Genomic DNA, 21,706 nt, shown 5'->3' on the forward strand with positions numbered 1-21,706 from the left:
TGCATGCTCTAAGGAAGATGAATGCTACTAGTTCTGTTTCCTCTTGACTGGGCTCTGATATGTGGCCAAAAAACAAATGTTTTCTTAGGAGCTGGCTCAGAAAATCAAGGGTTACCAGGAGCAGATAGCCTCTCTGAATTCCAAGTGCAAGATGTTAACTGAAGTAGAAGGGCTTTCAGAAGGAATGGAGGATTTCGATACAGAGCTCCTTTCAACACACTCGGCTCATCCTTCCGTGGTTATGGTATGGACCAAACTGGTATCATCTCCCTTTCCTCCTCAGTGCCGTTCTCTTCCATTCTGCTGCTTTGCTAAAATATAGCCAACTGCCACAGTTCACTTTGTATGCCTGGCTTCACTAATACAACTGGGGTGTTGCAGATTAGAACATAGGGTTTTTCTTCATTAACTTTCGAAAGCAGCATTTGTGTGTCACAACAGCTTTGTATGTAATCAAAGGGCTTTAAAGTGACGTGCCTTATTTACAGAAAGCATGGTTCTTGATTGAAATAAGCTCTAAAGCATTATTTAGCATGATGAAAACTGTCGTGTTCTTGAGCATGCATCCAGATTTTTCAGATTGGAGAAAATTCACGGTGATGTAATGTCATTTTCAAAGAGTAACCTGAGATTAATCTCCTGTATGTTTGGCTATGCATTGACAAATTAATTTGAGAAGAAAATTTTAAGACGTGCAATTCTGATTTTAGGGCTAGGGAAAAGTTTTTCTTTTTAACCATATGCCGATTGTGTGCCTGGGTTTCCATAACTATGGCATAAACACGTGAATATTGAAACTTTGAAGAAAAAATTTGTTTTTATAAGTACATTTTTATTCTGTTCTATTAAACTGTCCAATTCTGTTCTGCAACACTCATTCCCTCACAATCATGCCCTACATCCAAAAAATAGAGAGAGCATCCAAGTTTAATTTGCTGAACTTCACAATGGTCGTTGGATGCACCATACACCAAATGACATTTGGCCTGCCTCCTGACATATCCGTTCTATTGCGCTTTCAGGTGCTTTGTTTTCCTAGATTATTGTTGGAATCGCAAGATCCCCAGCAAAAATCTAATTCTATTGAATAGAATCATTTTCAGTTTTGTAGAACCGGGTGTTTCCATGAGTCGGGGAAGAGAAAAATGGACAGCTAAGATCAGAAAATATTTAACTAGCAGGCCATGAAAAATCAAGCGTTGACTCCAAGCACTGGGCCTTACGTCACATTCAGCACAGACTGAAAAGCTTGTATCTCCTTAATCAGGAATGAATACATTCCCCAAATTGGCTCTCAGCAATGCCATTTTGAGAATAGATATGTTTTGGTCTGCAACTGATGGACCCTCTCGTTGACATTGTTGACTGATCTTCTTCCTGTCCTTTGGGGCTGGTTACTGTGGTAGATGACTGCGGGTCGCTGCCACACACTGCTTTCACCTGTCACTGAGGAGTCTGGGGAGGAGGGAACCAACAGTGAGATTTCCTCTCCACCTGCCTGTCGCTCTCCTTCACCTGTGGCTAATACAGATGCTTCTGTTAACCAGGTACCCTGCCACTTGGCCTTCCCTCATCTGTAATCTCTGGAAAGATGCAGGACCCCATTCTGTACACTGTTTTAGCTTCCCAGGGGGCCGCGTCCTGATTTATTAGTGCAAATTATGGCTACTGTTTTGAGACCCGGTGGTGGACTCAGTACCCCCGTTTATATCTTCAGCACATTTGTTGCAGATGAGATGGGAGAATTTGCACTTATTAGGCTTGAGAAGTTCCTAAATAAACCTGTGTGTTCTTAATTCTTGGCGGAATGGTGTGCTGCATCCTGCAGAACTCAAAATGTGCCACGTGATATAACATTCTATGTGTTTGAACCACAGTAGTGTGGTGTTTGTGGCTTAATGCTTGACATTGTTCTTGTGCCTCAAGCATTAATTGTCACATTTCTGTTTTGTATGGAACTGAAGGTGTTCTAAAATACGACTAAAATGCTTTGAAATAGGCTAACCCATTTTGAGTCATGGCTTCCCCAACTGAAAGAATGGCAAATTGGTGTATTATGAATGACCCTTCATAGGTTTTTTCTTTTTAATCATCATCATCATCAATCATATTTATTGAGCACTTACTGTGTGCAGAGCACTGTACTAAGCCCTTGGGAAGTACAAGTTGGCAACATATAGAGACAGTCACTACCCAACAGTGGGCTCACAGTCTAGAAGGGGGAGACAGACAACAAAACAAAACATGTAGACAAGTGACAAAACATGTAGACATTTCTTCCACACTGTTAATGTGTGAAGGTTATTTTTCTATTTCAACCTGACAAAGTCATAGTACTGCTTTACTTGCCTGTGTGTGGAGGGGTTGTGTTGCCCTTGAGCTGTATATGAGATGTTACACTCCTCTCTTGTTGTGAAACCTCCAATTTAGCACATCCATTAGTCACTCAGGTTCATTATCTATGAAGTGGAGGGAAGCCCAGGGACTTGATTGATTAATGATCAGTTTTTGGGTTTAATAGAAATATTACTAAGTGCAAACATTCCTAGAGCTGTCCATTTCTATTTGAAGTCTTATTTTTTTTTACTTTAGGAACAGTCTTATCTATAAATCTTTGGAATTTTCTTCATTTATTTTTTATTTAGTAAAATTTTCTCTGACTTCTACATATAGGATAATTTTCTAGAGCTGCCCCGAGGATACGGTGCATATAGGGACATTCACACTGGAATTTGCACTTTATCTGGGATACACATATTGATGGTGATGATCAAGGTGTTTTTTTTTCCTTAATTATAGGAACTTTGTTGTCGTTATATGTAGCTAGAAACCATCGATCTGTGACCTGCCAGCTGCAGCCACCCTTGTGGTTTGCTGTACCCAAATTTCACCTGTAAAGTGAATTAAGGGGTCTTGACCCAGGCTGATTTATTCTAGACCCCCATCTCTCCTGGGGCTTGGTAATGATTGAATGTCAAAAACTGCAGTAGCAAAAGCAAGAAATAAAATGTATCCTAAGCTTAAGGAGGAAAAGATACTCCCTTCAAAAACTCTATAGCCATTTGTCAATAATAACTTATTCACAGCTCTGTGATAAGTAGGGAAACAGTTTGGAAAGAATAAAGGAAAAGGAAATTGAAATCATATTTCCTTCCTTCAAGAATTAACCTATTTTTATTGTAGCTAAAAATAAAATATTTGAGGAGCTCATCCACATTTAGTGAATCACTGACTAAGAAGGCTTAACCTAAGAATAGACAAAATTTTCTAACTGGAATTAGAAATCAATTCTGGGTCTGATGCAAAGTCTAGAATTTTTCAGAAAATTCCTTTATATATAAAGAATTTCCAAGCACATATAAGAAGTTTTAAATCAAATCCTTGCATTGCAATTCCTGGCTCATTATGATGTTCAGTTAATGGCCATGGGTGGATTTTCCTTGAATTGAAATGTTATTTCCTTCCAATCCTCATTTCCTTCCGTGGAATTGAATCCACTATTTCTCGATTGTTACAGTGAAGTAAATTAAGATTTTTTTTATACCATTACTTTGAAAAATTTAGGGATCTTCCATCTGGGCCAATCTGAGAAGCAACATAAATAATTTGAATGTGGAATCCCGTTGTTGGGTAGGGACCATCTCTATATGTTGCCAACTTGTACTTCCCAAGTGCTTAGTACAGTGTTCTGCAAACAGTAAGCGCTCAATAAACACGATTGAATGAATGAATGAATGAATCCCTATATATCATATCCCGTAACAACAAGATGAGGAGGTCACCAGTTAATTTTTAAAAATCACAGGAATGGTATCCAAGCCCGACCTGATTATCTTTTATCTAGCTCAATTAGTACAGTGTTTGGCATGTAGTAAGCCCTTAACAAATATTTACTATTATTATTATTATTATTAAAAAGTTGTGGTTTAAAAGGTGTGGTATTGAAGCACTTTATGCTGAGCATTGTGCTAAGCACTGGAGTAGATAAACAGATCAGACACAGCCTTATCCCATGTGGGGTTCACAGTCAAAGGGGAGAAGTAAACAAGGTATTTGATCCTCATCTCACAAATAAGAAAACTGAGTTAGAGAGAGTGAAGTGATTTGCCCAGATTTACTCAGCAGATCAATGACAGAACTGGGACTAAAGCCCAGATCTCCTGATACCCAATGCTGTGTTTCTTTCACTTGGCCATACTATCTCAGTGGTAGATTCAAACCAAGAGAAAGTTTCCCCTATACAGAAAATGATCAGCATATGAAATTCCTTATTACAGAATGTTGTGGAGACCAAATTATACCATGAGATTCTTGGATGAGCGGGCCCAAATGGGCATTCTGTTGTCCATGCTGGAATTAAAGTACTAAACTGGACTACTGATCTGACCCAGTTGTGGCATTACTCACCTGGCTTCAAATAGATAAAATTGGCCCATCCAAAAGTCTGGATTTCAAGGATTAGATAGTCCATGATAGAGTTAGGTTTCTTTTTTATATTCAGAACATGGCCACATCACCATTATTCAATGATTAGTGGCATAAAAATGATTTTATTCAGTTTTACTCAGGTAATTTAGGGATGTGTATAGCGGTGACTTGTATTGAGTGTATTGGTCTAATTTCCATTGGATGTGATAAGAAGGTCTGCTCAGACCACACATCAGAATGTCACTGTGACTCAAAAATCTCCAGTGGCTACCAATCAATCTGCGCATCAGGCAGAAACTCCTCACCCTGGGCTTCAAGGCTGTCCATCACCTCGCCCCCTCCTACCTCACCTCCCTTCTCTCCTTCTACTGCCCAGCCCGCACCCTCCGCTCCTCCGCCACTAATCTCCTCACCGTACCTCACTCTCGCCTGTCCCGCCATCGACCCCCGGCCCACGTCATCCCCCGGGCCTGGAATGCCCTCCCTCTGCCCATCCGCCAAGCTAGCTCTCTTGCTCCCTTCAAGGCCCTACTGAGAGCTCACCTCCTCCAGGAGGCCTTCCCAGACTGAGCCCCTTCCTTCCTCTCCCCCTCGTCCCCTTCTCCATCCCCCCATCTTACCTCCTTCCCTTCCCCACAGCACCTGTATATATGTATATATGTTTGTACATATTTATTACTCTATTTATTTATTTATTTTACTTGTACATATCTATTCTATTTATTTTATTTTGTTAGTATGTTTGGTTTTGTTCTCTATCTCCCCCTTTTAGACTGTGAGCCCACTGCTGGGTAGGGACTGTCTCTATATGTTGCCAACTTGTACTTCCCAAGCACTTAGTACAGTGCTCTGCACACAGTAAGTGCTCAATAAATACGATTGAGGATGATGATGATGATGACGGCAAGAGAAAAGGGTTGTGAGTCTAGAGATTTGAATATGGAAGTGCCATCCTGGCCCTGAAGTTGTCTTGGAGTGCTCATTGCCTGAAGAGGGGTAGATAATAATAGTAATAATGGCATTTGTTAAGTGCTTACTATGTGCAATGCACTGTTCTAAACGCTGGGTAGATGAATGAGACCAGGGACTCTAGGGGAGCAAACATGTAAAAGTGGCCTAAAAGGCCAACGCAATACTGGTTCTCATCCAAAATGCACAGAAGAAAGAACTAAAAATAATGGTGGTATTCATTAAGTGCTTACTGTGTATCAAGCACTCTTCTAAGCGCTCGGGGAGATACAAGCTAATCAAGTTGGACACAGTCCCTGTCTCACATAGGATTTACAGTCTTAATCCCCAGTCTGCAATTCTGCTCTTTCGTAAATCAGTCATATTTATTGAGCACTTACTGTGTGCAGAGCACTGAACTAATTGCTTGGGTAGTATGAAAAAACAAATTTGGTAGTTATTCTGTTCTTGTCTTCTATGATATTCTGTGTTCTTACTGTTTAATGCTTTTATGTGTCTGTCACCCATCCCCTTATCCCCTTTATTCATGAATTTTTGAGCTCCCTAAGGGCTAGGAACCCTCACCCATGAATCCTTTCCAAGTACTTTGCCCATAGTAAGTGCTTAATAATATTACTACTGCTACTACTACTGTGGTTAAACAGAACTTAGAGCACTCGCCAAATTCTGCTACCTCAGGGATCACTAGCCAAAGATGCTTGGATAGGCAGGAAACAAAATCAAAAAGGCTATCTTGGCTTTTGGGAGACTGCAAGACAGGATGCTGCAAGGAAATGGTGTCAAACTCAATACCGTGAGGCTATATCTCCTGAGTCTGACATGCTCTATGCCTGTGAGATCTATAGCAGAGGATATCCAGCTATAGGACCATAATTTCCACCATCACTTACAAACCATCTTCACTGTCTGGCAGGTCAAGAAGCATCATAGCCTAGTACAAGGAGCACAGGCCTGGGAGTGAGTGGACCTTGGTTCTGATCCTGGCTCCACCACTTGTCTGCTCTATTACCTTGGGCAACTCACTGAAGTTTTCTGTGCTTCATTTTTCTTATATGTAAAAGGGAGATTCAATATCTTTTCTCCCCCCTTGCCAATAGACTGTGAGCCCTGTGTAGGACAGAAACTGTGACCAACCTGATTATCTTATATCTACTTCAGTGCTTAGTATATTGCCAGACATATAGTAAGTGCTTAATAAATACCATTAAAAATAGCGTTATCAATGATCTCATCCTAGAAGTAGTTGGCTCACTATCGCTGAAGTAGTGTCCATGGCAAAACAGCTCCGCTGGGTGGGATGTATGAGGAAAATGGATGACAGTGACTCAAGCAGCTACTGTTTAAGGAACTAGGCAGAGTGACATCTTGTGTCTGTTATATCGTACTCTCTCAAGTGCTTAGTACAATGATCTGCACACAGTAAGCGCTCAGTAAAAATAATTGACTGACTGACACACTGAACGATAGACCTGTGAACTGTTTGGACAGTTCACTGACCCAGCAGACCAGCCTGCCGGTGACCAATTTGGCCTCCGCGAGAAAAGTTTTGTGAAGATTGGGTTATTGTAAAGGCCGGTTCAAATTAGGTACAAGTCCTAAATGGGACAAATCCATTGGCACAGCAAAGATCTGCCCTACTTATAAAACATCGGAGGGAGTATCAGTCCCAAATCAATTTTTTCAGTTACATCCAAATGCATGGATAGGCTCTTGCTGTCTGTCAGTAGCAACATCTTCAAAAGCAAATGTCAGCCAGATAAAGGGATGCTAATTTTAATTTTGCGCATGGCATTAATTTAGACCTGAATATTATGGAGCTTGGCCTTTTGGATGCAGTACTATGAGTGGGCTTTGAGGGGTAGAACGAAGAGAGAGAGAAAATAGGGGGCTTTGCCCTCACAGTACTAAAGCCATTGAGATGATGATCCTCTTGTCCCAATTGGGTCCGTGCCTTTGGCAGCATGTATATTCAGTAACAGGAAAAAATTGTACAGAAGCATTTTCCACTATCAGTATGATTCTAAGATCAGAATTTATGGGATTTTATATAGTGTTTGTTAGCTCACAAACTCAAAGCTAACAGCTAAAGATAGCTAACTGCTAGCTAAAGTTTCTTAATAGGTAAAATGTTTTGCCCAGGTATTTCCCCAGTGGATTTTTTGTAATATAGTAGTTTACACTGAAAAATCCCTTTTTTTTCCTGCTCCTCAGAGACTCACTCCTTTCCCTGGATGGCAGATTTTTCAGGATCAGTGTACTCTATAAAAGCAATAAGTTTAAAGAGGAAATTTTAAATGTGCTTTCTCCTACAAGACTAAGAAGTAATCTAGTTTAGTTGTCCAGCACTTTTGGCTCTGTAGCTATCGGAAGAATAATTCTGATTTTCAGATAGCATTTCTTAAATACTTGACAATCCTTCAAAACAGAGGGCAAAGTAACTCTGTTTAGCGCTAAAATATTCAACCACCAGAAGGTAGTAAGTACCTTGATTACTTTTCAGAAATCAACACAAAGGTGAAAGTCCAGGATCATTTATCCCCTATCACTAGTATTTAAGGGGTTATTATACATGTGCTCTTTTTATTTTCTTTTGAATACAATATTGTGCTTCATGCTTGTAGGACATTGCTTATTACCAAGCCTTATCTGCCGAACAGTTGCAGACAGATGCTGCCAAGATTCAACCCAGCACATCCTCAACCCAGGAGTCCTATGAACCAGGGCTAGAATCAACTGCCAGTGCTAAAATGGATGATCTGCAGCGATCTTGGGAAACACTGAAGAATGTGGTAAGTCTTTTAATGCTTGTAAGTAAAACCCACACCCCATAAACCACCAAATACTGTCATTTCTGAATATTTTTTTCTTGCCAAGCATCCAGTTTTAAAAAGTCCTGGTGGGCTGCCAGGGTGAAAGAGAGCTTGACTACTTACAGTACTCAAAAATACCAGGAATCACTCTGCCAACTCTGCATAAGCAACAGGAACGATGCCCTATGTTTGTAACACAAAAGTATCACAAGGACACACAGAAAGACTCTTGGCTGAAATCTGCAGACCAACATGGTGATGGTGGGAAACCTCTAACTTCCCCTCAGCCCCATGCCTTGCTCTAGTCTTGTCGGGTTCCTCTCCTGGGCCCCTCTAAACCTCTGTGCCAAGTTGTGGATCTCGGTTGGCAGGAGCTGGGAAGGCTGGGCAGTGGTGACTTCAGAAAAGGGTTGAAAAGGGGGAGAGCTGTGGTTTGTCCAATTTGAAAGGAGAGGGGAAGTGTAAGTCGTCAGCATTGGAAGAAGTTAGAACAAGGCACAGTGATTGGGTTGGGTTGAGAGGCATGAAGAGCATGAGTGGGGCCAGATCGGTGCATCGACTTGAAGGGCTTAGGTGGCGAGAAGCAACATGGCCTAATGGGTAGAGCACTGGCCTGGATGTCAAAAGGACATGGGTTCTAATTCCAGGTCTGCCACTTGTCTGCTGCGTGACCTTGGGCAAGTAACTCAACTTCTCTGGTCATAGTTACCTTATCTGTACAATGGGGGTGAAGGTTGTGAGCCCCGTGAAGGACATGAATTGTGTCCAACCTGATTAGCCTGTATTTGCCCAAGCACCTAGTAGTAATAAGAATAATAATGATGGCATTTATTAAGTGCTTACTATGTGCAAAGCACTGTTCTAAGCGCTGGGGAGGTTACAAGGTGATCAGGTTGTCCCACCAGGGGCTCACAGTTTTAAGGGGTGAATAAGTGCTTAAGTGCTTGGTGGAAGTGATAGTTCTAGACTGTGAGCCCACTGTTGGGTAGGGACCGTCTCTATATGTTGCCAACTTGTACTTCCCAAGCGCTTAGTACAGTGATCTGCACACAGTAAGCGCTCAATAAATACGATTGATTGATTGATTGATTAATCCCCATTTTACAGATGAGGTAACTGAGGCCCAGAGAAGTTAAGTGACTTGCCCAAGGTCACGCAGCTGACAGTTGGTGGAGTCGGGATTTGAACCCATGACCTCTGACTCCAAAGCCCATGCTCTTTTCACTGAGCCACGTACTTGGCACGTAGTAAGTGCTTAACAAAGCACAGTGTCCCTAGGTTTACAGGGGCCTTAGCCTATCCCCAGAATTGGGTCCTCTCTCATCCTTACCCTAATGTAACTGCTGCCTGGGGCATTGGGAAGATGGAGTTCTTCTCAAAACTGCCAGGTTTAGTGGCCTAGTAGAAGCAGCGTCTCTTAGTGGATGAAGCACGGGCCTGGGAGTAAAAAGGATGTGGGTTCTAATCCAGCCTCTGCCACATATCTGCTGTGTGTCCTTGGGCAAGTCTCTTCTCTTCTCTGGGATTCCATTACCTCATCCTTAAAATGGGATTCAAGAGTGTGAGCGCCATGTGGTGCGGCGACTATGTCCAACCTGATTAACTTGTATCTACCCCAGCGCTTAGAACGGTGCTTGGCACAGAGTACCCACATAGCAAATACCCAAATAATTATTATTATTTTTTATATGCACGGGCATATCTGAGTCTTGAAGAGGACTCTGCCCTTTAAGTCACAGGGAACAGGGCAGCAGGAGAGGGTGCAAGCCTGTCTTCAGGAACTCTTTTCAAATCCAAGCCTCTTCCCTCTTCTCAGTTAGCCCACCTGAGGGAGTAATGATTACACAAATAGGTCCCTCCTTCTTCATCTCCAGGAGGAGTCCTATTGATTCCTTGATTGGGAGAGGTCATTGGGCTGATAGTGAAATAGAAAGCAGGAAAGTGTGCTTAAGGGATGTAGAGGTGACACTTGCATTTAGGGAGGGAGGAAGAGAGAAAGAAAAGAGAAGAAGAAGGAGGAGGAGAGAGATTACTTTCTCATGGGGTGCTGCCCCCTTTGCTGTTGGGTGTCAGTATGTTTGGAGGGAGGAAAATAATTCCCTCCTCCTCAGCTGCCTCCTCTTTCAGAAGTAGAAGCCTCAAGGCTAAATGGGAGAGGAGAGGTGCCTCAGGCAGAAACTCTTCACCCTGGGCTTCAAGGCTGTCCATCACCTCGCCCCCTCCTACCTCACCTCCCTTCTCTCCTTCTACAGCCCACCCCGCACCCTCCGCTCCTCCACTGCTAATCTCCTCACCGTACCTCGTTCTCGCCTGTCCCGCCATCGACCCCCGGCCCACGTCATCCCCCGGGCCTGGAATGCCCTCCCTCTGCCCATCCGCCAAGCTAGCTCTCTTCCTCCCTTCAAGGACCTACTGAGAGCTCACCTCCTCCAGGAGGCCTTCCCAGACTGAGCCCCTTCCTTCCTCTCCCCCTTGTCCCCCCTCCATCCCCCCCATCTTACCTCCTTCCCTTCCCCACAGCACCTGTATATATGTATATATGTTTGTACATATTTATTACTCTATTTTACTTGTACATATCTATTCTATTTATTTTATTTTGTTAGTATGTTTGGTTTTGTTCTCTGTCTCCCCCTTTTAGACTGTGAGCCCACTGTTGGGTAGGGACTGTCTCTATATGTTGCCAATTTGTACTTCCTAAGCGTTTAGTACAGTGCTCTGCACACAGTAAGCGCTCAATAAATACGATTGATGATGATGATGATGATGAAATGTCTTTTGGGTCACAGGCAGGTGTGGGAGGGCTTTCTGATTCCAGCTCCCTCTGACCTCCCCCTGCCCCACCCTTGCTCCCCAAACTGAAGGCTTCCAAGCCCATGTTACTGAGACTCCCTGCAGCCCACTACATCTCTCCCGCCATTCTAGTTGATGGCTCTGTAATGACCTCATTGAGGGTCACATGAAGGGGGCTCCCACTAGCCATTCCAACCCAGGCCCCAACTTCAATTAGGGTGGTTCTGAGAGTATTCTTGGGTGCAGTGAGAGAAGAGAGTGGTTAGGTCCCGCACAGAGAGAAGGAACGTGGCTTTGTGGTGGCAAGAGCCTGGGCTTGGGAGTCAGAGGTCATGGGTTCTAATCCCACCTCTGCCACTTGTCAGCTGTCTGACCTTAGGCAAGCCGCTTAACTTCTCTGTGCCTCAGTTACCTCACCTGTAAAATGGGGATTAGGACTGTGAGTTCCACGTGGGACAGTCTGGCAACCTTGTATCTATCCCAGTGCTTAGAACAGTGCTTGGCACATAGGGCTTAACAAATACCATAATAACAATAATAATAATAATAATTATTATTATTATTATTATTAAGAAGGAAGCTGCATCTCCTCCCCCAAAACCACCATTCCACCCAAGGTCCCAGTCAGGTCCTTTTTTCATTTTCCAACAATATAGCATCCCCAGAGCACCCATAGAAAGTGTTCCCTAATCTTGGCTTGAACCACATCTGGGCTCTAACCCTTATAGTAATAATAATAATTATGGTATCTGTTAAGCACTTACTATGTGCCAAGCACTGTTCTAAGCACTGGGGTAAATAGAAGGTAATCAGGTTGCCACTCTATATGTTGCCAACTTGTGCTTCCCAAGCGCTTAATACAGTGCTCTGCACACAGTAAGTGCTCAATAAATACGATTGAATGAATGAATGAAAGAATACGTGGGGCTCACAGTCTTCATCCCCATTTTACAGATGAGGTAACCAAGGCACAGATAACTTAAGTGACTTGCCCAAAGTCACACAGCTAACAAGTGGCAGAGCGGGGATTAGAATCAATCAATCAATCGTATTTATTGAGCGCTTACTGTGTGCAGAGCACTGTACTAAGCGCTTGGGAAGTACAAGTTGGCAACATATAGAGACAGTCCCTACCACAACAGTGGGCTCACAGTCTAGAAGGGGGAGACAGACAACAAAACCAAACATATTAAGAAAATAAAATAAGTAGAATAGATATGTACAAGTAAAATAAACAGAGTAATAAATATGTACAAACATATATACATATATGCAGGTGCTGTGGGGAAGGGAAGGAGGTAAGATGGGGGGATGGAGAGGGGGAGAGGAAGGAGGGGGCTCAGTCTGGGAAGGCCTCCTGGAGGAGGTGAGCTCTCAGTAGGGCCTTGAAGGGAGGAAGAGAGCTAGCTTGGCAGATGTGGGGGGGGAGGGCATTCCAGGCCAGGGGGAGGATGTGGGCTGGGGGTCGACAACGGGACAGGCGAGAACGAGGCACGGTGAGGAGATTAGCGGCAGAGGAGCGGAGGGTGCGGGCTGGGCTGGAGAAGGAGAGAAGGGAGGTGAGGTAGGAGGGGGCGAGGTGATGGACAGCCTTGAAGCCCAGGGTGAGGAGTTTCTGTCTGATGCATAGGTTGATTGGTAGCCACTGGAGAGTTTTGAGGAGGGGAGTAACATGCCCAGAGCGTTTCTGGACAAAGACAATCCGGGCAGCAGCGTGAAGTATGGATTGAAATGGGGATGAGCTCTTATTTTGAAGCCTGTGCTCTTTCCGCTAAGCCACACTACTTCTCTGCCTCCACGCTGCTTCTCTGCCTGAAGTATCGCTGACTTCGAAAATAATGGAATTGCATCTCATTTTGCATTTAATTTGCTTTGGTATTCTTTTAAGCTTGACTCTAGACTCTAAGCTAATTGTGGGTAGGGAATGTGTCTACTGTTTTTTGTACTTTCCCAAGCACTTAGTATGGTGCTTTGTACACTGTAAGCACTCAGTAAATACAATTGAATGAATTTATGTTAAAGTTCTCCATCCTTATGTATTCCCCCACCCCCTGATGCTTCCTCCCTATTGATTCTGATCACTGCTTGGGCAGGTTAGTTCCCCTTCACAGACCACTGCTTTTCCTATCTTCAGAGCCCTACTAAAATCACTTCTGCAGGAAACCTTCCCTTACTAACCTCTCATCTCTCCACCTAATTTTCTTCCCTACTATCACTTATGCATTGATTCCTTACCCACCAAGCACTTAAGCACTTATTCACCCCTTATTCACTTCAAATAAGTACCTGATGGCACTTATTTGCACATTTTTAAAACCCAGTAACTTTCCCTACTTGTAATTTGTTTTAGTGCATCTCCTCCCTCCCCACCCTACCTCCCTAGATGTAAACTCCTTGAAGTCAGGAGTCATGTCTACTATCTCTGTTGTCCTGTCAGAGGCACTTAGTTCTCTGTAGAGAGTAAGCCCTCAAATATTGATTGAGAGGCATATCAATACCAGAGTGGGGACAGATGCACTGAAGACCAACTGTCCAATATAAAAGTGGGTGAATGGCTGACCTAAGTGAGAAGACATGTTGTAATACTGAAGATAAGGGTCATTTGGTAACATCCCTTTTTTTTCCCTCAGATCAGTGAAAAGCAACGAACTCTTTATGAAGCTCTTGAACGCCAACAGAAATACCAGGATTCCCTTCAGTCCATCTCCTCAAAAATGGAGGCTGTTGAAGTGAAACTGAATGAAAGTCTAGAACCTGGCAAGAGCCCAGAAAGTCAGATGGCTGAGCATCAGGTAAAAAATAAAGCTTTTGCTTCTGGTGTAATTAAATGGATTCTTTGTCTGTCACCCAAGTTTAAGCTCCGGGAACCAAGTTGGATTTTCTTTTCATGTCCGTTTCTCATGGTAAGAACATTCAGAAGTTGTTCATTCTCTCCTTGTCATGGGTAATGGAGCTTAAAAAATTTGGAAAGGAAAACAAATACCTTCCCTGTGGTATTTTCTGTTTTCTTGTATTTCAGACAGAAAAAAGAAAATAGCAATTGCTTGGGTTCCTCATGTGTTGTTTCTGTGCTCATTATTTTCTGCCATAAATATGAATATAATTAGGTGCGGGGGTTAGGTTACTATAACATGGAACTGCTGCTGTCAGTACTTTTGTATGTGATGTGCTCTTTCACATTAATATTCATCTGCATATTGTTCTGCTACTGACTTTAATGATGTCAGATCTGACATGGTCTTCTTATCCGGATCTACAATAAAAATAGCATTATTCTTCCACCCGGGTTCATTGTGAGACATGCACAATAAATGTTATTGCAAGTATCTTGTAAAATATTAGAAACTTTTTAATGCCTGATGTATGTTTTTAAGATGTGTTCACTGGTATTCTCTTTTATAATAATTATTAAGCTACTTAGTAAGTGCTTACTATGTGCCAAGCACTGTTGTAAGCACTGGGGTAGATACAAGTTAAGGCTGGACATGATTATAACCCAGGCCCTCTGACTCCCGGGCCCCGGCTCTATCCATTAGGCTATTATGCTTCTCTACTATAAACATGGATTCTGTTTTATAAACCAAAGAATATTTTGAAGGAGTTAAGGACAAGAATAAAATAAAGTAATTGTAATGGTCAATTCAGTTCAGTAAGCACTTTTTATGGGCCAAAGCACTGTGCTACACACTGGGGCAGATATAAAATAATCAGATTGGACACAGTCCCTGTCTACAGTCTAAGAGGTAAGGAAAAAAGATATTTCATTTCCATTTTACATATGAGGAGGCCAAGGCCCTGAGAAGTTCTGATTTGACCCAAGGTTTCCCAGCAGGGTGGAGGTAGAACTGAGCCTGTAAATCAGTATCTTCTGATATCATCCTCTGCTTTTTCCATTAGGCCATGTGTACATGAGATTTCACGTCATTCCAGCTACTCTTTTCTCTTTATTTTCATTTCCAGAATTTATTAATCTCTGTGTGTTATATTTGCTGGTAATATACAATCCTGGCATTAGTCTATCTTTTTTCTCCTAAACACCTCTGTATCATTTTTATCTATTATATGTAATAGATTAATATTCACTTATTTCTGTTAATCTCTAACTCCAGGTCTTGTTTTTTCTTTGTCATTCCTTGAGTTCAACACTGTTGGGGCTGTAATAAGTGCCTTGAATGTACAAATAGGAACAATAGTTATAGCAAGAATGGTCTTTTAATCAGGAATAATTTTATCTTTAACTCAAGCCTTTATTTTTAACTGGGAAGCAGCATAAGCTACTGGAAGAGCATGGACCTGTGCATTTTCTGACTCTAATCTGGGCTCTGCCATTTTCCTGCTGTGTGACCTTGGGCAAGTCCCTTCTCCCTACCTCAGTTTCCTCAACTGAAAATGGGGATTGAATAGCTGTTCTCCCTACCACATAGACTGTGAGCCCCATTGGGGATAGGGGCTGTCTCCAGCCTAATTGGCTTGTACTTACCCCAGCACTTAGAAAAGTGCTTGACATAAGCAGCATGGTTTAGTGGATAGAACACGGGCCTGGGAGACAAAAGGACCTCGGTTCTAATCCCAGCTCCACCACTTGTCTGCTGTGTGACCTTGAGCAAATCGCTTCACTTCTCTGTACCTCAGTTAACTCATCTGTAAAATGGGAATTAAGACTATGAGTCCCATGTGGGTCATGGACCATGTCCACCCTAATTAGCTTGTATCTATCCCAGTGCTTATTACAGTGCCTGGAACATAGCACTTAACAAATACCATTAAAAAATGCTTATCAGAAACTATAAAAATGTAAATTTCTAATTCTGATCCTTAGCATATTAATGTTCTCCATATTGTGGAGGAGCAAAGGCCCAGTACAGTCAAATGCAATACATGTTCACCTCAAAATGTAAAAACAGGAACATGTAATTTGCAACAATAACAAACATTTTGAAATTGTAGTTCTAATTCCATCTTTGGAGTCCCTCTTTAAGGTAAGTAACTAAAACCTTCTTATTACTAGTTTTTTTTTGGTTGTTGGTATTTAAGTTCTAACTGTGTGCTAAGCACTGGGGTAGATACAAAATAATCAGGTTGGACACAGTCTGTGTCCCACATGGGGCTCACAGTCTTAATCCCCATTTTACAAGTGAGGTAACTGAAGCCCACAGAAGTGAAGTGACTTGCCCAAGATCACTCAGCAGACAAGTGGTAGGGCCAGAATTAGAACCAGGTTCTTTTGACTCCCAGGCTGTTGTTCTATCCACTGAATAACACTGCATCTCTCCTTAGTAGCTATTTAGAATAAATGCGTACATTTGCACTTATATATTGTCACTTTCCCAATATGCTCCATGGGCAAAAGTTAATAAATTAGTAATGAGTGTATTTTATATTGTTGTTAGTTGAAGCAGCATAACCTAGTGAAAAGAGCATGGCCTGGAAGTAAGGAAACCCGGTTCCAATTTCAGCTTTGCCACTCATCTTCATCATTGAGAAGCAGCGTGTCTCAGTGGAAAGAGCACAGGCTTCGGAGTCAGAGGTCATGGTTCGAATCCCGGCTCCGCCACGTGTCTACTGTGTGACATTGGGCCAGTCACTTAACTTCTCTGAGCTTCAGTTACCTCATCTGTAAAATGGGGATTAAGACTGTGAGCCCCACGTGGGACAACCTGATCACCTTGTATCCCCCCCGGCGCTTAGAACAGTGCTTTGCACATAGTAAGCACTTAACAAATACCATCATCATCATCATCATCATCTGCTGTGTGAATTTGGCCAAGGCATTTAATTTCTCACTACCTTATTTCCCTCATCTGCCAAATGGGGATTAAATGCCTGTCCTCCCTCCCACTTAGGCTGGGAGTACCATTTTGGACTGGGACTTGTATGATCTGATTGTGCTGCATGTACCTTAGTGTTGAGTACAGTGCTTGGCACATAGTACTTAACAAACACCACCATTATGTGTAGCTGCCATTTGAGTTTGAAGATGTTTCAACTGATGGTAAGATTTCTATTGCTACGTACAAGTGTGGCCAGATAATGATATATGATAATAATTGTATTTGTTAGGTGTTTACTGTGTGCCAGACATTGTACTAAGCACTGGGGTGGGTACAAGCAAATTGTGTTGGGCACAGACTCACATGGGGCTCACAGTCTCAATCCCCATTTTACATATAAGGTAACTGAGGCATAGAGAAGTGAAGTGACTTGCCCAAGGTCACACAGCAGACAAGTGGTGGAGGTGGGATTAGAACCCATGACTTTCTGACCCACAGGCCCATCCTCTAACCACTACACTTTGCATATAAGACCAAAATGTGTCGTATCCTTTTTTCCCTGTTGTGTATGTTACTCATATTGCATGACTTGGTCAAAATTCCTTTCCTTGATGACCCGATCATCCTGAAGCCTATTCTCCCAATCCATTATCCCATTTGTGATTTCTGTCAGCCTCACGGACCTGCATACTGCTGTGGTCTCACAGTTTCAATGCTATTTTATTAGAAGCTTTATTTCATTGTACCTTTAAACAGTTCCTTTTACCCACTTTGTTTAGAGTTACCTGATTTCAGCAAACCATAGAGCACCTTTTGTGCTCTTAGATTGTAGAGGGTTGTAGATTGTGGAGGGTCAAGAAGAGAGTTGGTGGAGACAGACTTTGTGGGTCTTCTCCAGGACAGACTGGCATCCTTGATTTGGCTTTCCAGCTCTTTGCTTACTTTGTATTATTGGGCAATGTATTACCAGCAGAGATCATTAACTGTGGATAGGGTTTGCCAAATGCAGACTGATACTTAATCTGGCCTGTTCAAACATGGAAATCCAGGGCATTTCACCAATCTGATGAAGTGGTTCACAGTCATCACGGGTCTTCCTGAATGTGATAGTCATCCATGGGTAGGAAGGACCTCCTGCATAAGAGATTCAAGCACTTTCTGTGATACCCCTCCTCCTGTTGCAGCCTGAGCATGGCTGTGTAGAATTGCCCTTCTTTACTCTTTGACAATGAGGAAAGTATCAGATAAGGCCCATCCAATTCTGACCTGGCTTACTTTACCTATTGTGGGATAGTCTTAAGATCAGTGAGTAAATCAGTGGTATTTATTCATTAATTCATTCAGTCAATCTTATTTATTGAGTGCTTACTGTGTGCAGACCACTGTCCTCAGTATTTGGGAAAGTACAATAAAGTAAGTTAACACAATCCTTGCCTTCAAGGAGTGTAGAGTCTAGAGAATCTTGATAAGCCTTTCAGTGTAACCAACTTTTTGTAGTAGTTGTCAGTCTGAGCCTACTGATGATGCTTAAATGAGCTGTTGATGAAGAGCACTGTCACTGACCAGGTGAAGGCAATTGCTGTTTAACTTACTGATCCCAGCTCATTCAATGACTCTTTTCTCTAAATTTCAGCGTCACTGCCCACATGTGCAAAATCTCCCATAGTAATAGTTAATAATAATTGTGGTATTTGTTAAGTGTTTACTTTGTGCCAGACACTGTACTAAGTGCTGGGTTAGATACAAGCAAAGCAGAGTAGACACAGTCCCTGTCCTACATGGGGCTCATAGTCTCCACCCCCATTTTCCAGGTGGGGTAACTGAGGCACAGAGAAGTAAAGTGATTTGCCCAAGGCCACACAACAGGCAAGTAGCAGAGCCAGAATTCAGAACCCATGAACGTTTGAGTCTCAGGCCCATGCTTTGTCCACTATGCCACGCCGCTTCTAATGAAAATCCACTTATATGATATTGATAGTGTTGTAATAATTTTGACTAGATTTGTAAAAAACAGAACTTAATTTCTCATCACTGGTGACAGTCATTGTAGAGGGCAGTGTACAGTGGTGATTATGACTTCCACTCCGATTTTAGGGTCACCAGACATTCAGTAATGCCTTGGACAGATGTTTGATTGTGAAGAGTATGCCTCTGAGCCTTCAACTGTTGTATCATACTCTCCCAAACACTTAAAGTGCTGTGCCCACAGTAAAAGCTCAGTATATTTGTTGATTGATTGATTGATTTATCATTGCTTGACCTGTCAGAGAATAAAAGAGACCTAAACTAGCAATCTCTAAAGCCCAAAAATGCAGTCTGTGAACCCCAAGTGTAACAGGGACTTGTATCCTGCCTGATTTTCTTGCATCTATCCCAGGGTTTACTACACTGATTGGCTTATAGCAAGTGCTTAACTATCTTCTTCTTCTTATCATTACTGAGTTCAGGTCTGGTAATTAAAACTCATTGGCATGTAGTGATGAAAATGTATTCTGAGCATGACACCCAGTGCTAATCTTCACCTTGCATCAGACTGTAGCTTCAGAATAGAGGTATCAGCTGTATGCAGTTGCTACCTCCAAGGACCATTAGCTTTGTGCAAAGGGCAAAGTAAGTAATGTTCTTCTTAACTGCCAGGGCAACAGGATAAGGGCCAGGGGTGAGCTGGTTATCTGCCCTAACACATTTAGTGGCATAAGGTTTCATTTACTGGTGGAAAATGAATCAGTGGTGGCTATTCTTGCATCCTTAAATCAGGCTTTGATGGATGAGATCCTCATGTTACAAGATGAAATCAATGAGCTTCAGACATCGTTAGCAGAAGAGTTGGTGTTGAAATCCCTGGAGATGGATGCCGCTGATCAGTTGGCCTTGCAGTCGACACTCACCGTCTTAGCCGAGAGAATGTCTACTATCAAAATGAAAGCTTCAGGCAAACGGCAGCTACTGGAGGTAACAGATAATGATGAACTTGTCCTGGACCTCTAGGGTGCACAATGAATTGATTATACAGGATTTCTTTTCACCTCACCCCAGTCCTCTCCACCTAGTAATTGTGAAATACCTAGACTGTGAGCCCCACATGGGACAGGGACTGTGTCTGATCTAATTATCTTATCTGCCTCAGGACTTCCTACAGTGCTTGCTTGGAACAAAATAAGCGCTTAACAAATATCATTCAATCACATTGACTGAGCAGTTACTGTGTACAGAGCACAGTACTAAGGGCTTGGGAGAGTACAGTATAACAGAGTTAGTAGATGCAGTCCCTGGTCACAGTGAGTTTACAGTTTGGAGGACGAGCTTAGTATTAAAATGTTTTCAGGTCGTTCTTAGTTCATTTTCGGTATGATACGTGCTACTGATACGATATAGTACAAACTTAGGGAGGTGGGTTGGGCACTAGTTAGGCAAGGATTTAAAATGGGCTTGGGCTAAAGAGTGGTGGAGTGTGGTGGATCCAAATTGGTGGTGGAGTCTGGAGAAAGCTACAGCTGTGCACTTACAGGTACTACACCCTGGAAGAAGGTGAAAAGAATGATAGGCTATCAGCTAGTAAGAGTTTTAAAAATCTACTGTGGATATTTCACTTTTGATTCATCTAGAATTGGTTGTGAAGAGCCTTATATCAATAAATATCATTAGTTATTTTGGCATGGTGTTGCTTTGAAAACAATCACTCAACCTCTTTTGGAAGTGGAGCTAAGGGACTGAAGGAAAGATGAATCTGGACTAGGGCAGCCTCACTAAGTAGCCGATATCCCAGAAAGCAAAGGACATTTGGGCACCTAAACACGAACCAGAATGATCAAAGCTGCCTTCAGAGAGACTACACTTCCTAGAAGACACTTGGGAACTTTAAAATTGGGCCTTTTTCTTTTCTTCTTCTGGTGCCTGGGAGGGGTGGGATGTGTCTGCTTGAAGTCAGTACCCTATCTGTCTCTGGAGGGAACCTTTCTACATGGGTGAGTAATCTTTTTCTTTAAATGGTATTTGTTAAGTGCTTACTATGTGTCAAACACTTCTAAATCCTGAGGTGGGTACAAGTTAACTGAGTCGGACAGATGGGGCTCAAAGACTAAGCCGGGTGAGTAGAATTTAACCCTCATTTTGCAGTTGAGGAACCTGAGACCCAGAGTAATTAAGTATCTTGCCCAAGGTCACACAACAAGCAATTGGCAGAGCTGGGATTAGAACTCAGGTCCTCTGACTTGCAGGTCCCTGCTCTTTCCACTCTGCATCATGCTCCACCACCTCATTAGAGATGTAACTTTTGTGGGAAAAATTTACATGAGGCATTAGGGGAATTAGAACTTTCTTTTAGCCTCCTCTTTTCTATCAGTTTCTGGATTTTTCTAAATAGACTCCTGCTTGTGAATATTGGTTCATCTTCAAGATGTGTACCTAGACTTAGAGACTTAGACTGCCGCCTCCTCAAAGCCCCGGTAATTCTTCAGTTTCTTTGGATTTGGCTTGGAGGAGAGAGATTAGGGGTTTATCATTGTGACTACAGAGCCCAAGTCTACCAGTTCCCATCTCCTCTCCTCAACAGCCTTCAACCTTTCAGCATCAAACAAAAACACAGCTGGCTTTGAGAATTAACCATCTGGCCATTTATTACCTCTCCCATCTCTTCACCCTCCATACTCCAACTCCGTTCTGTTCAAGCTAACTGTCTAGCTCTAATCTCTCTCCTCTGCTCCTTCCAAAATTTTTTAAGGTGGAGTAACTGCTTGCCCTGGGAGAATTGGAATCGGTTTTATTTATTAATTATTCATTCATTCAATCATATTTATTGAGCGCTTACTGTGTGCAGAGCACGGTACTAAGTGCTTGGGAAGTACAAGTTGGCAACATATAGAGACGGTCCCTACCCAACACTGGGCTCACAGTCTAGAAGGGGGAGACAGACAACAAAACAAAACATGTGGACAG

At 42.5% G+C, this 21,706-nt stretch overlaps 1 protein-coding gene across 5 annotated transcripts in view; it reads left to right on the forward strand.

The window, feature by feature from the left end:
- SYNE1 (spectrin repeat containing nuclear envelope protein 1) overlaps positions 1-21,706 on the forward strand; it is a 503,300-nt gene that overhangs the window by 329,728 nt on the left and 151,866 nt on the right. For 2 of the 5 annotated variants that reach the window (XM_038770126.1, XM_038770125.1), the window contains 5 exons: positions 89-244; positions 1,407-1,547; positions 8,019-8,186; positions 13,631-13,792; positions 19,529-19,723. In XM_038770126.1, coding sequence (XP_038626054.1) covers positions 89-244; positions 1,407-1,547; positions 8,019-8,186; positions 13,631-13,792; positions 19,529-19,723 — 822 coding nt within the window. The remainder of the gene's footprint in view (positions 1-88; positions 245-1,406; positions 1,548-8,018; positions 8,187-13,630; positions 13,793-19,528; positions 19,724-21,706) is intronic. The other 3 variants (XM_038770112.1, XM_038770118.1, XM_038770122.1) reach the window with 3 other exon arrangements.

Source organism: Tachyglossus aculeatus, chromosome 2 (assembly GCF_015852505.1).
Source record: "Tachyglossus aculeatus isolate mTacAcu1 chromosome 2, mTacAcu1.pri, whole genome shotgun sequence".
In the NCBI taxonomy this organism is placed as follows: domain Eukaryota; kingdom Metazoa; phylum Chordata; class Mammalia; order Monotremata; family Tachyglossidae; genus Tachyglossus; species Tachyglossus aculeatus.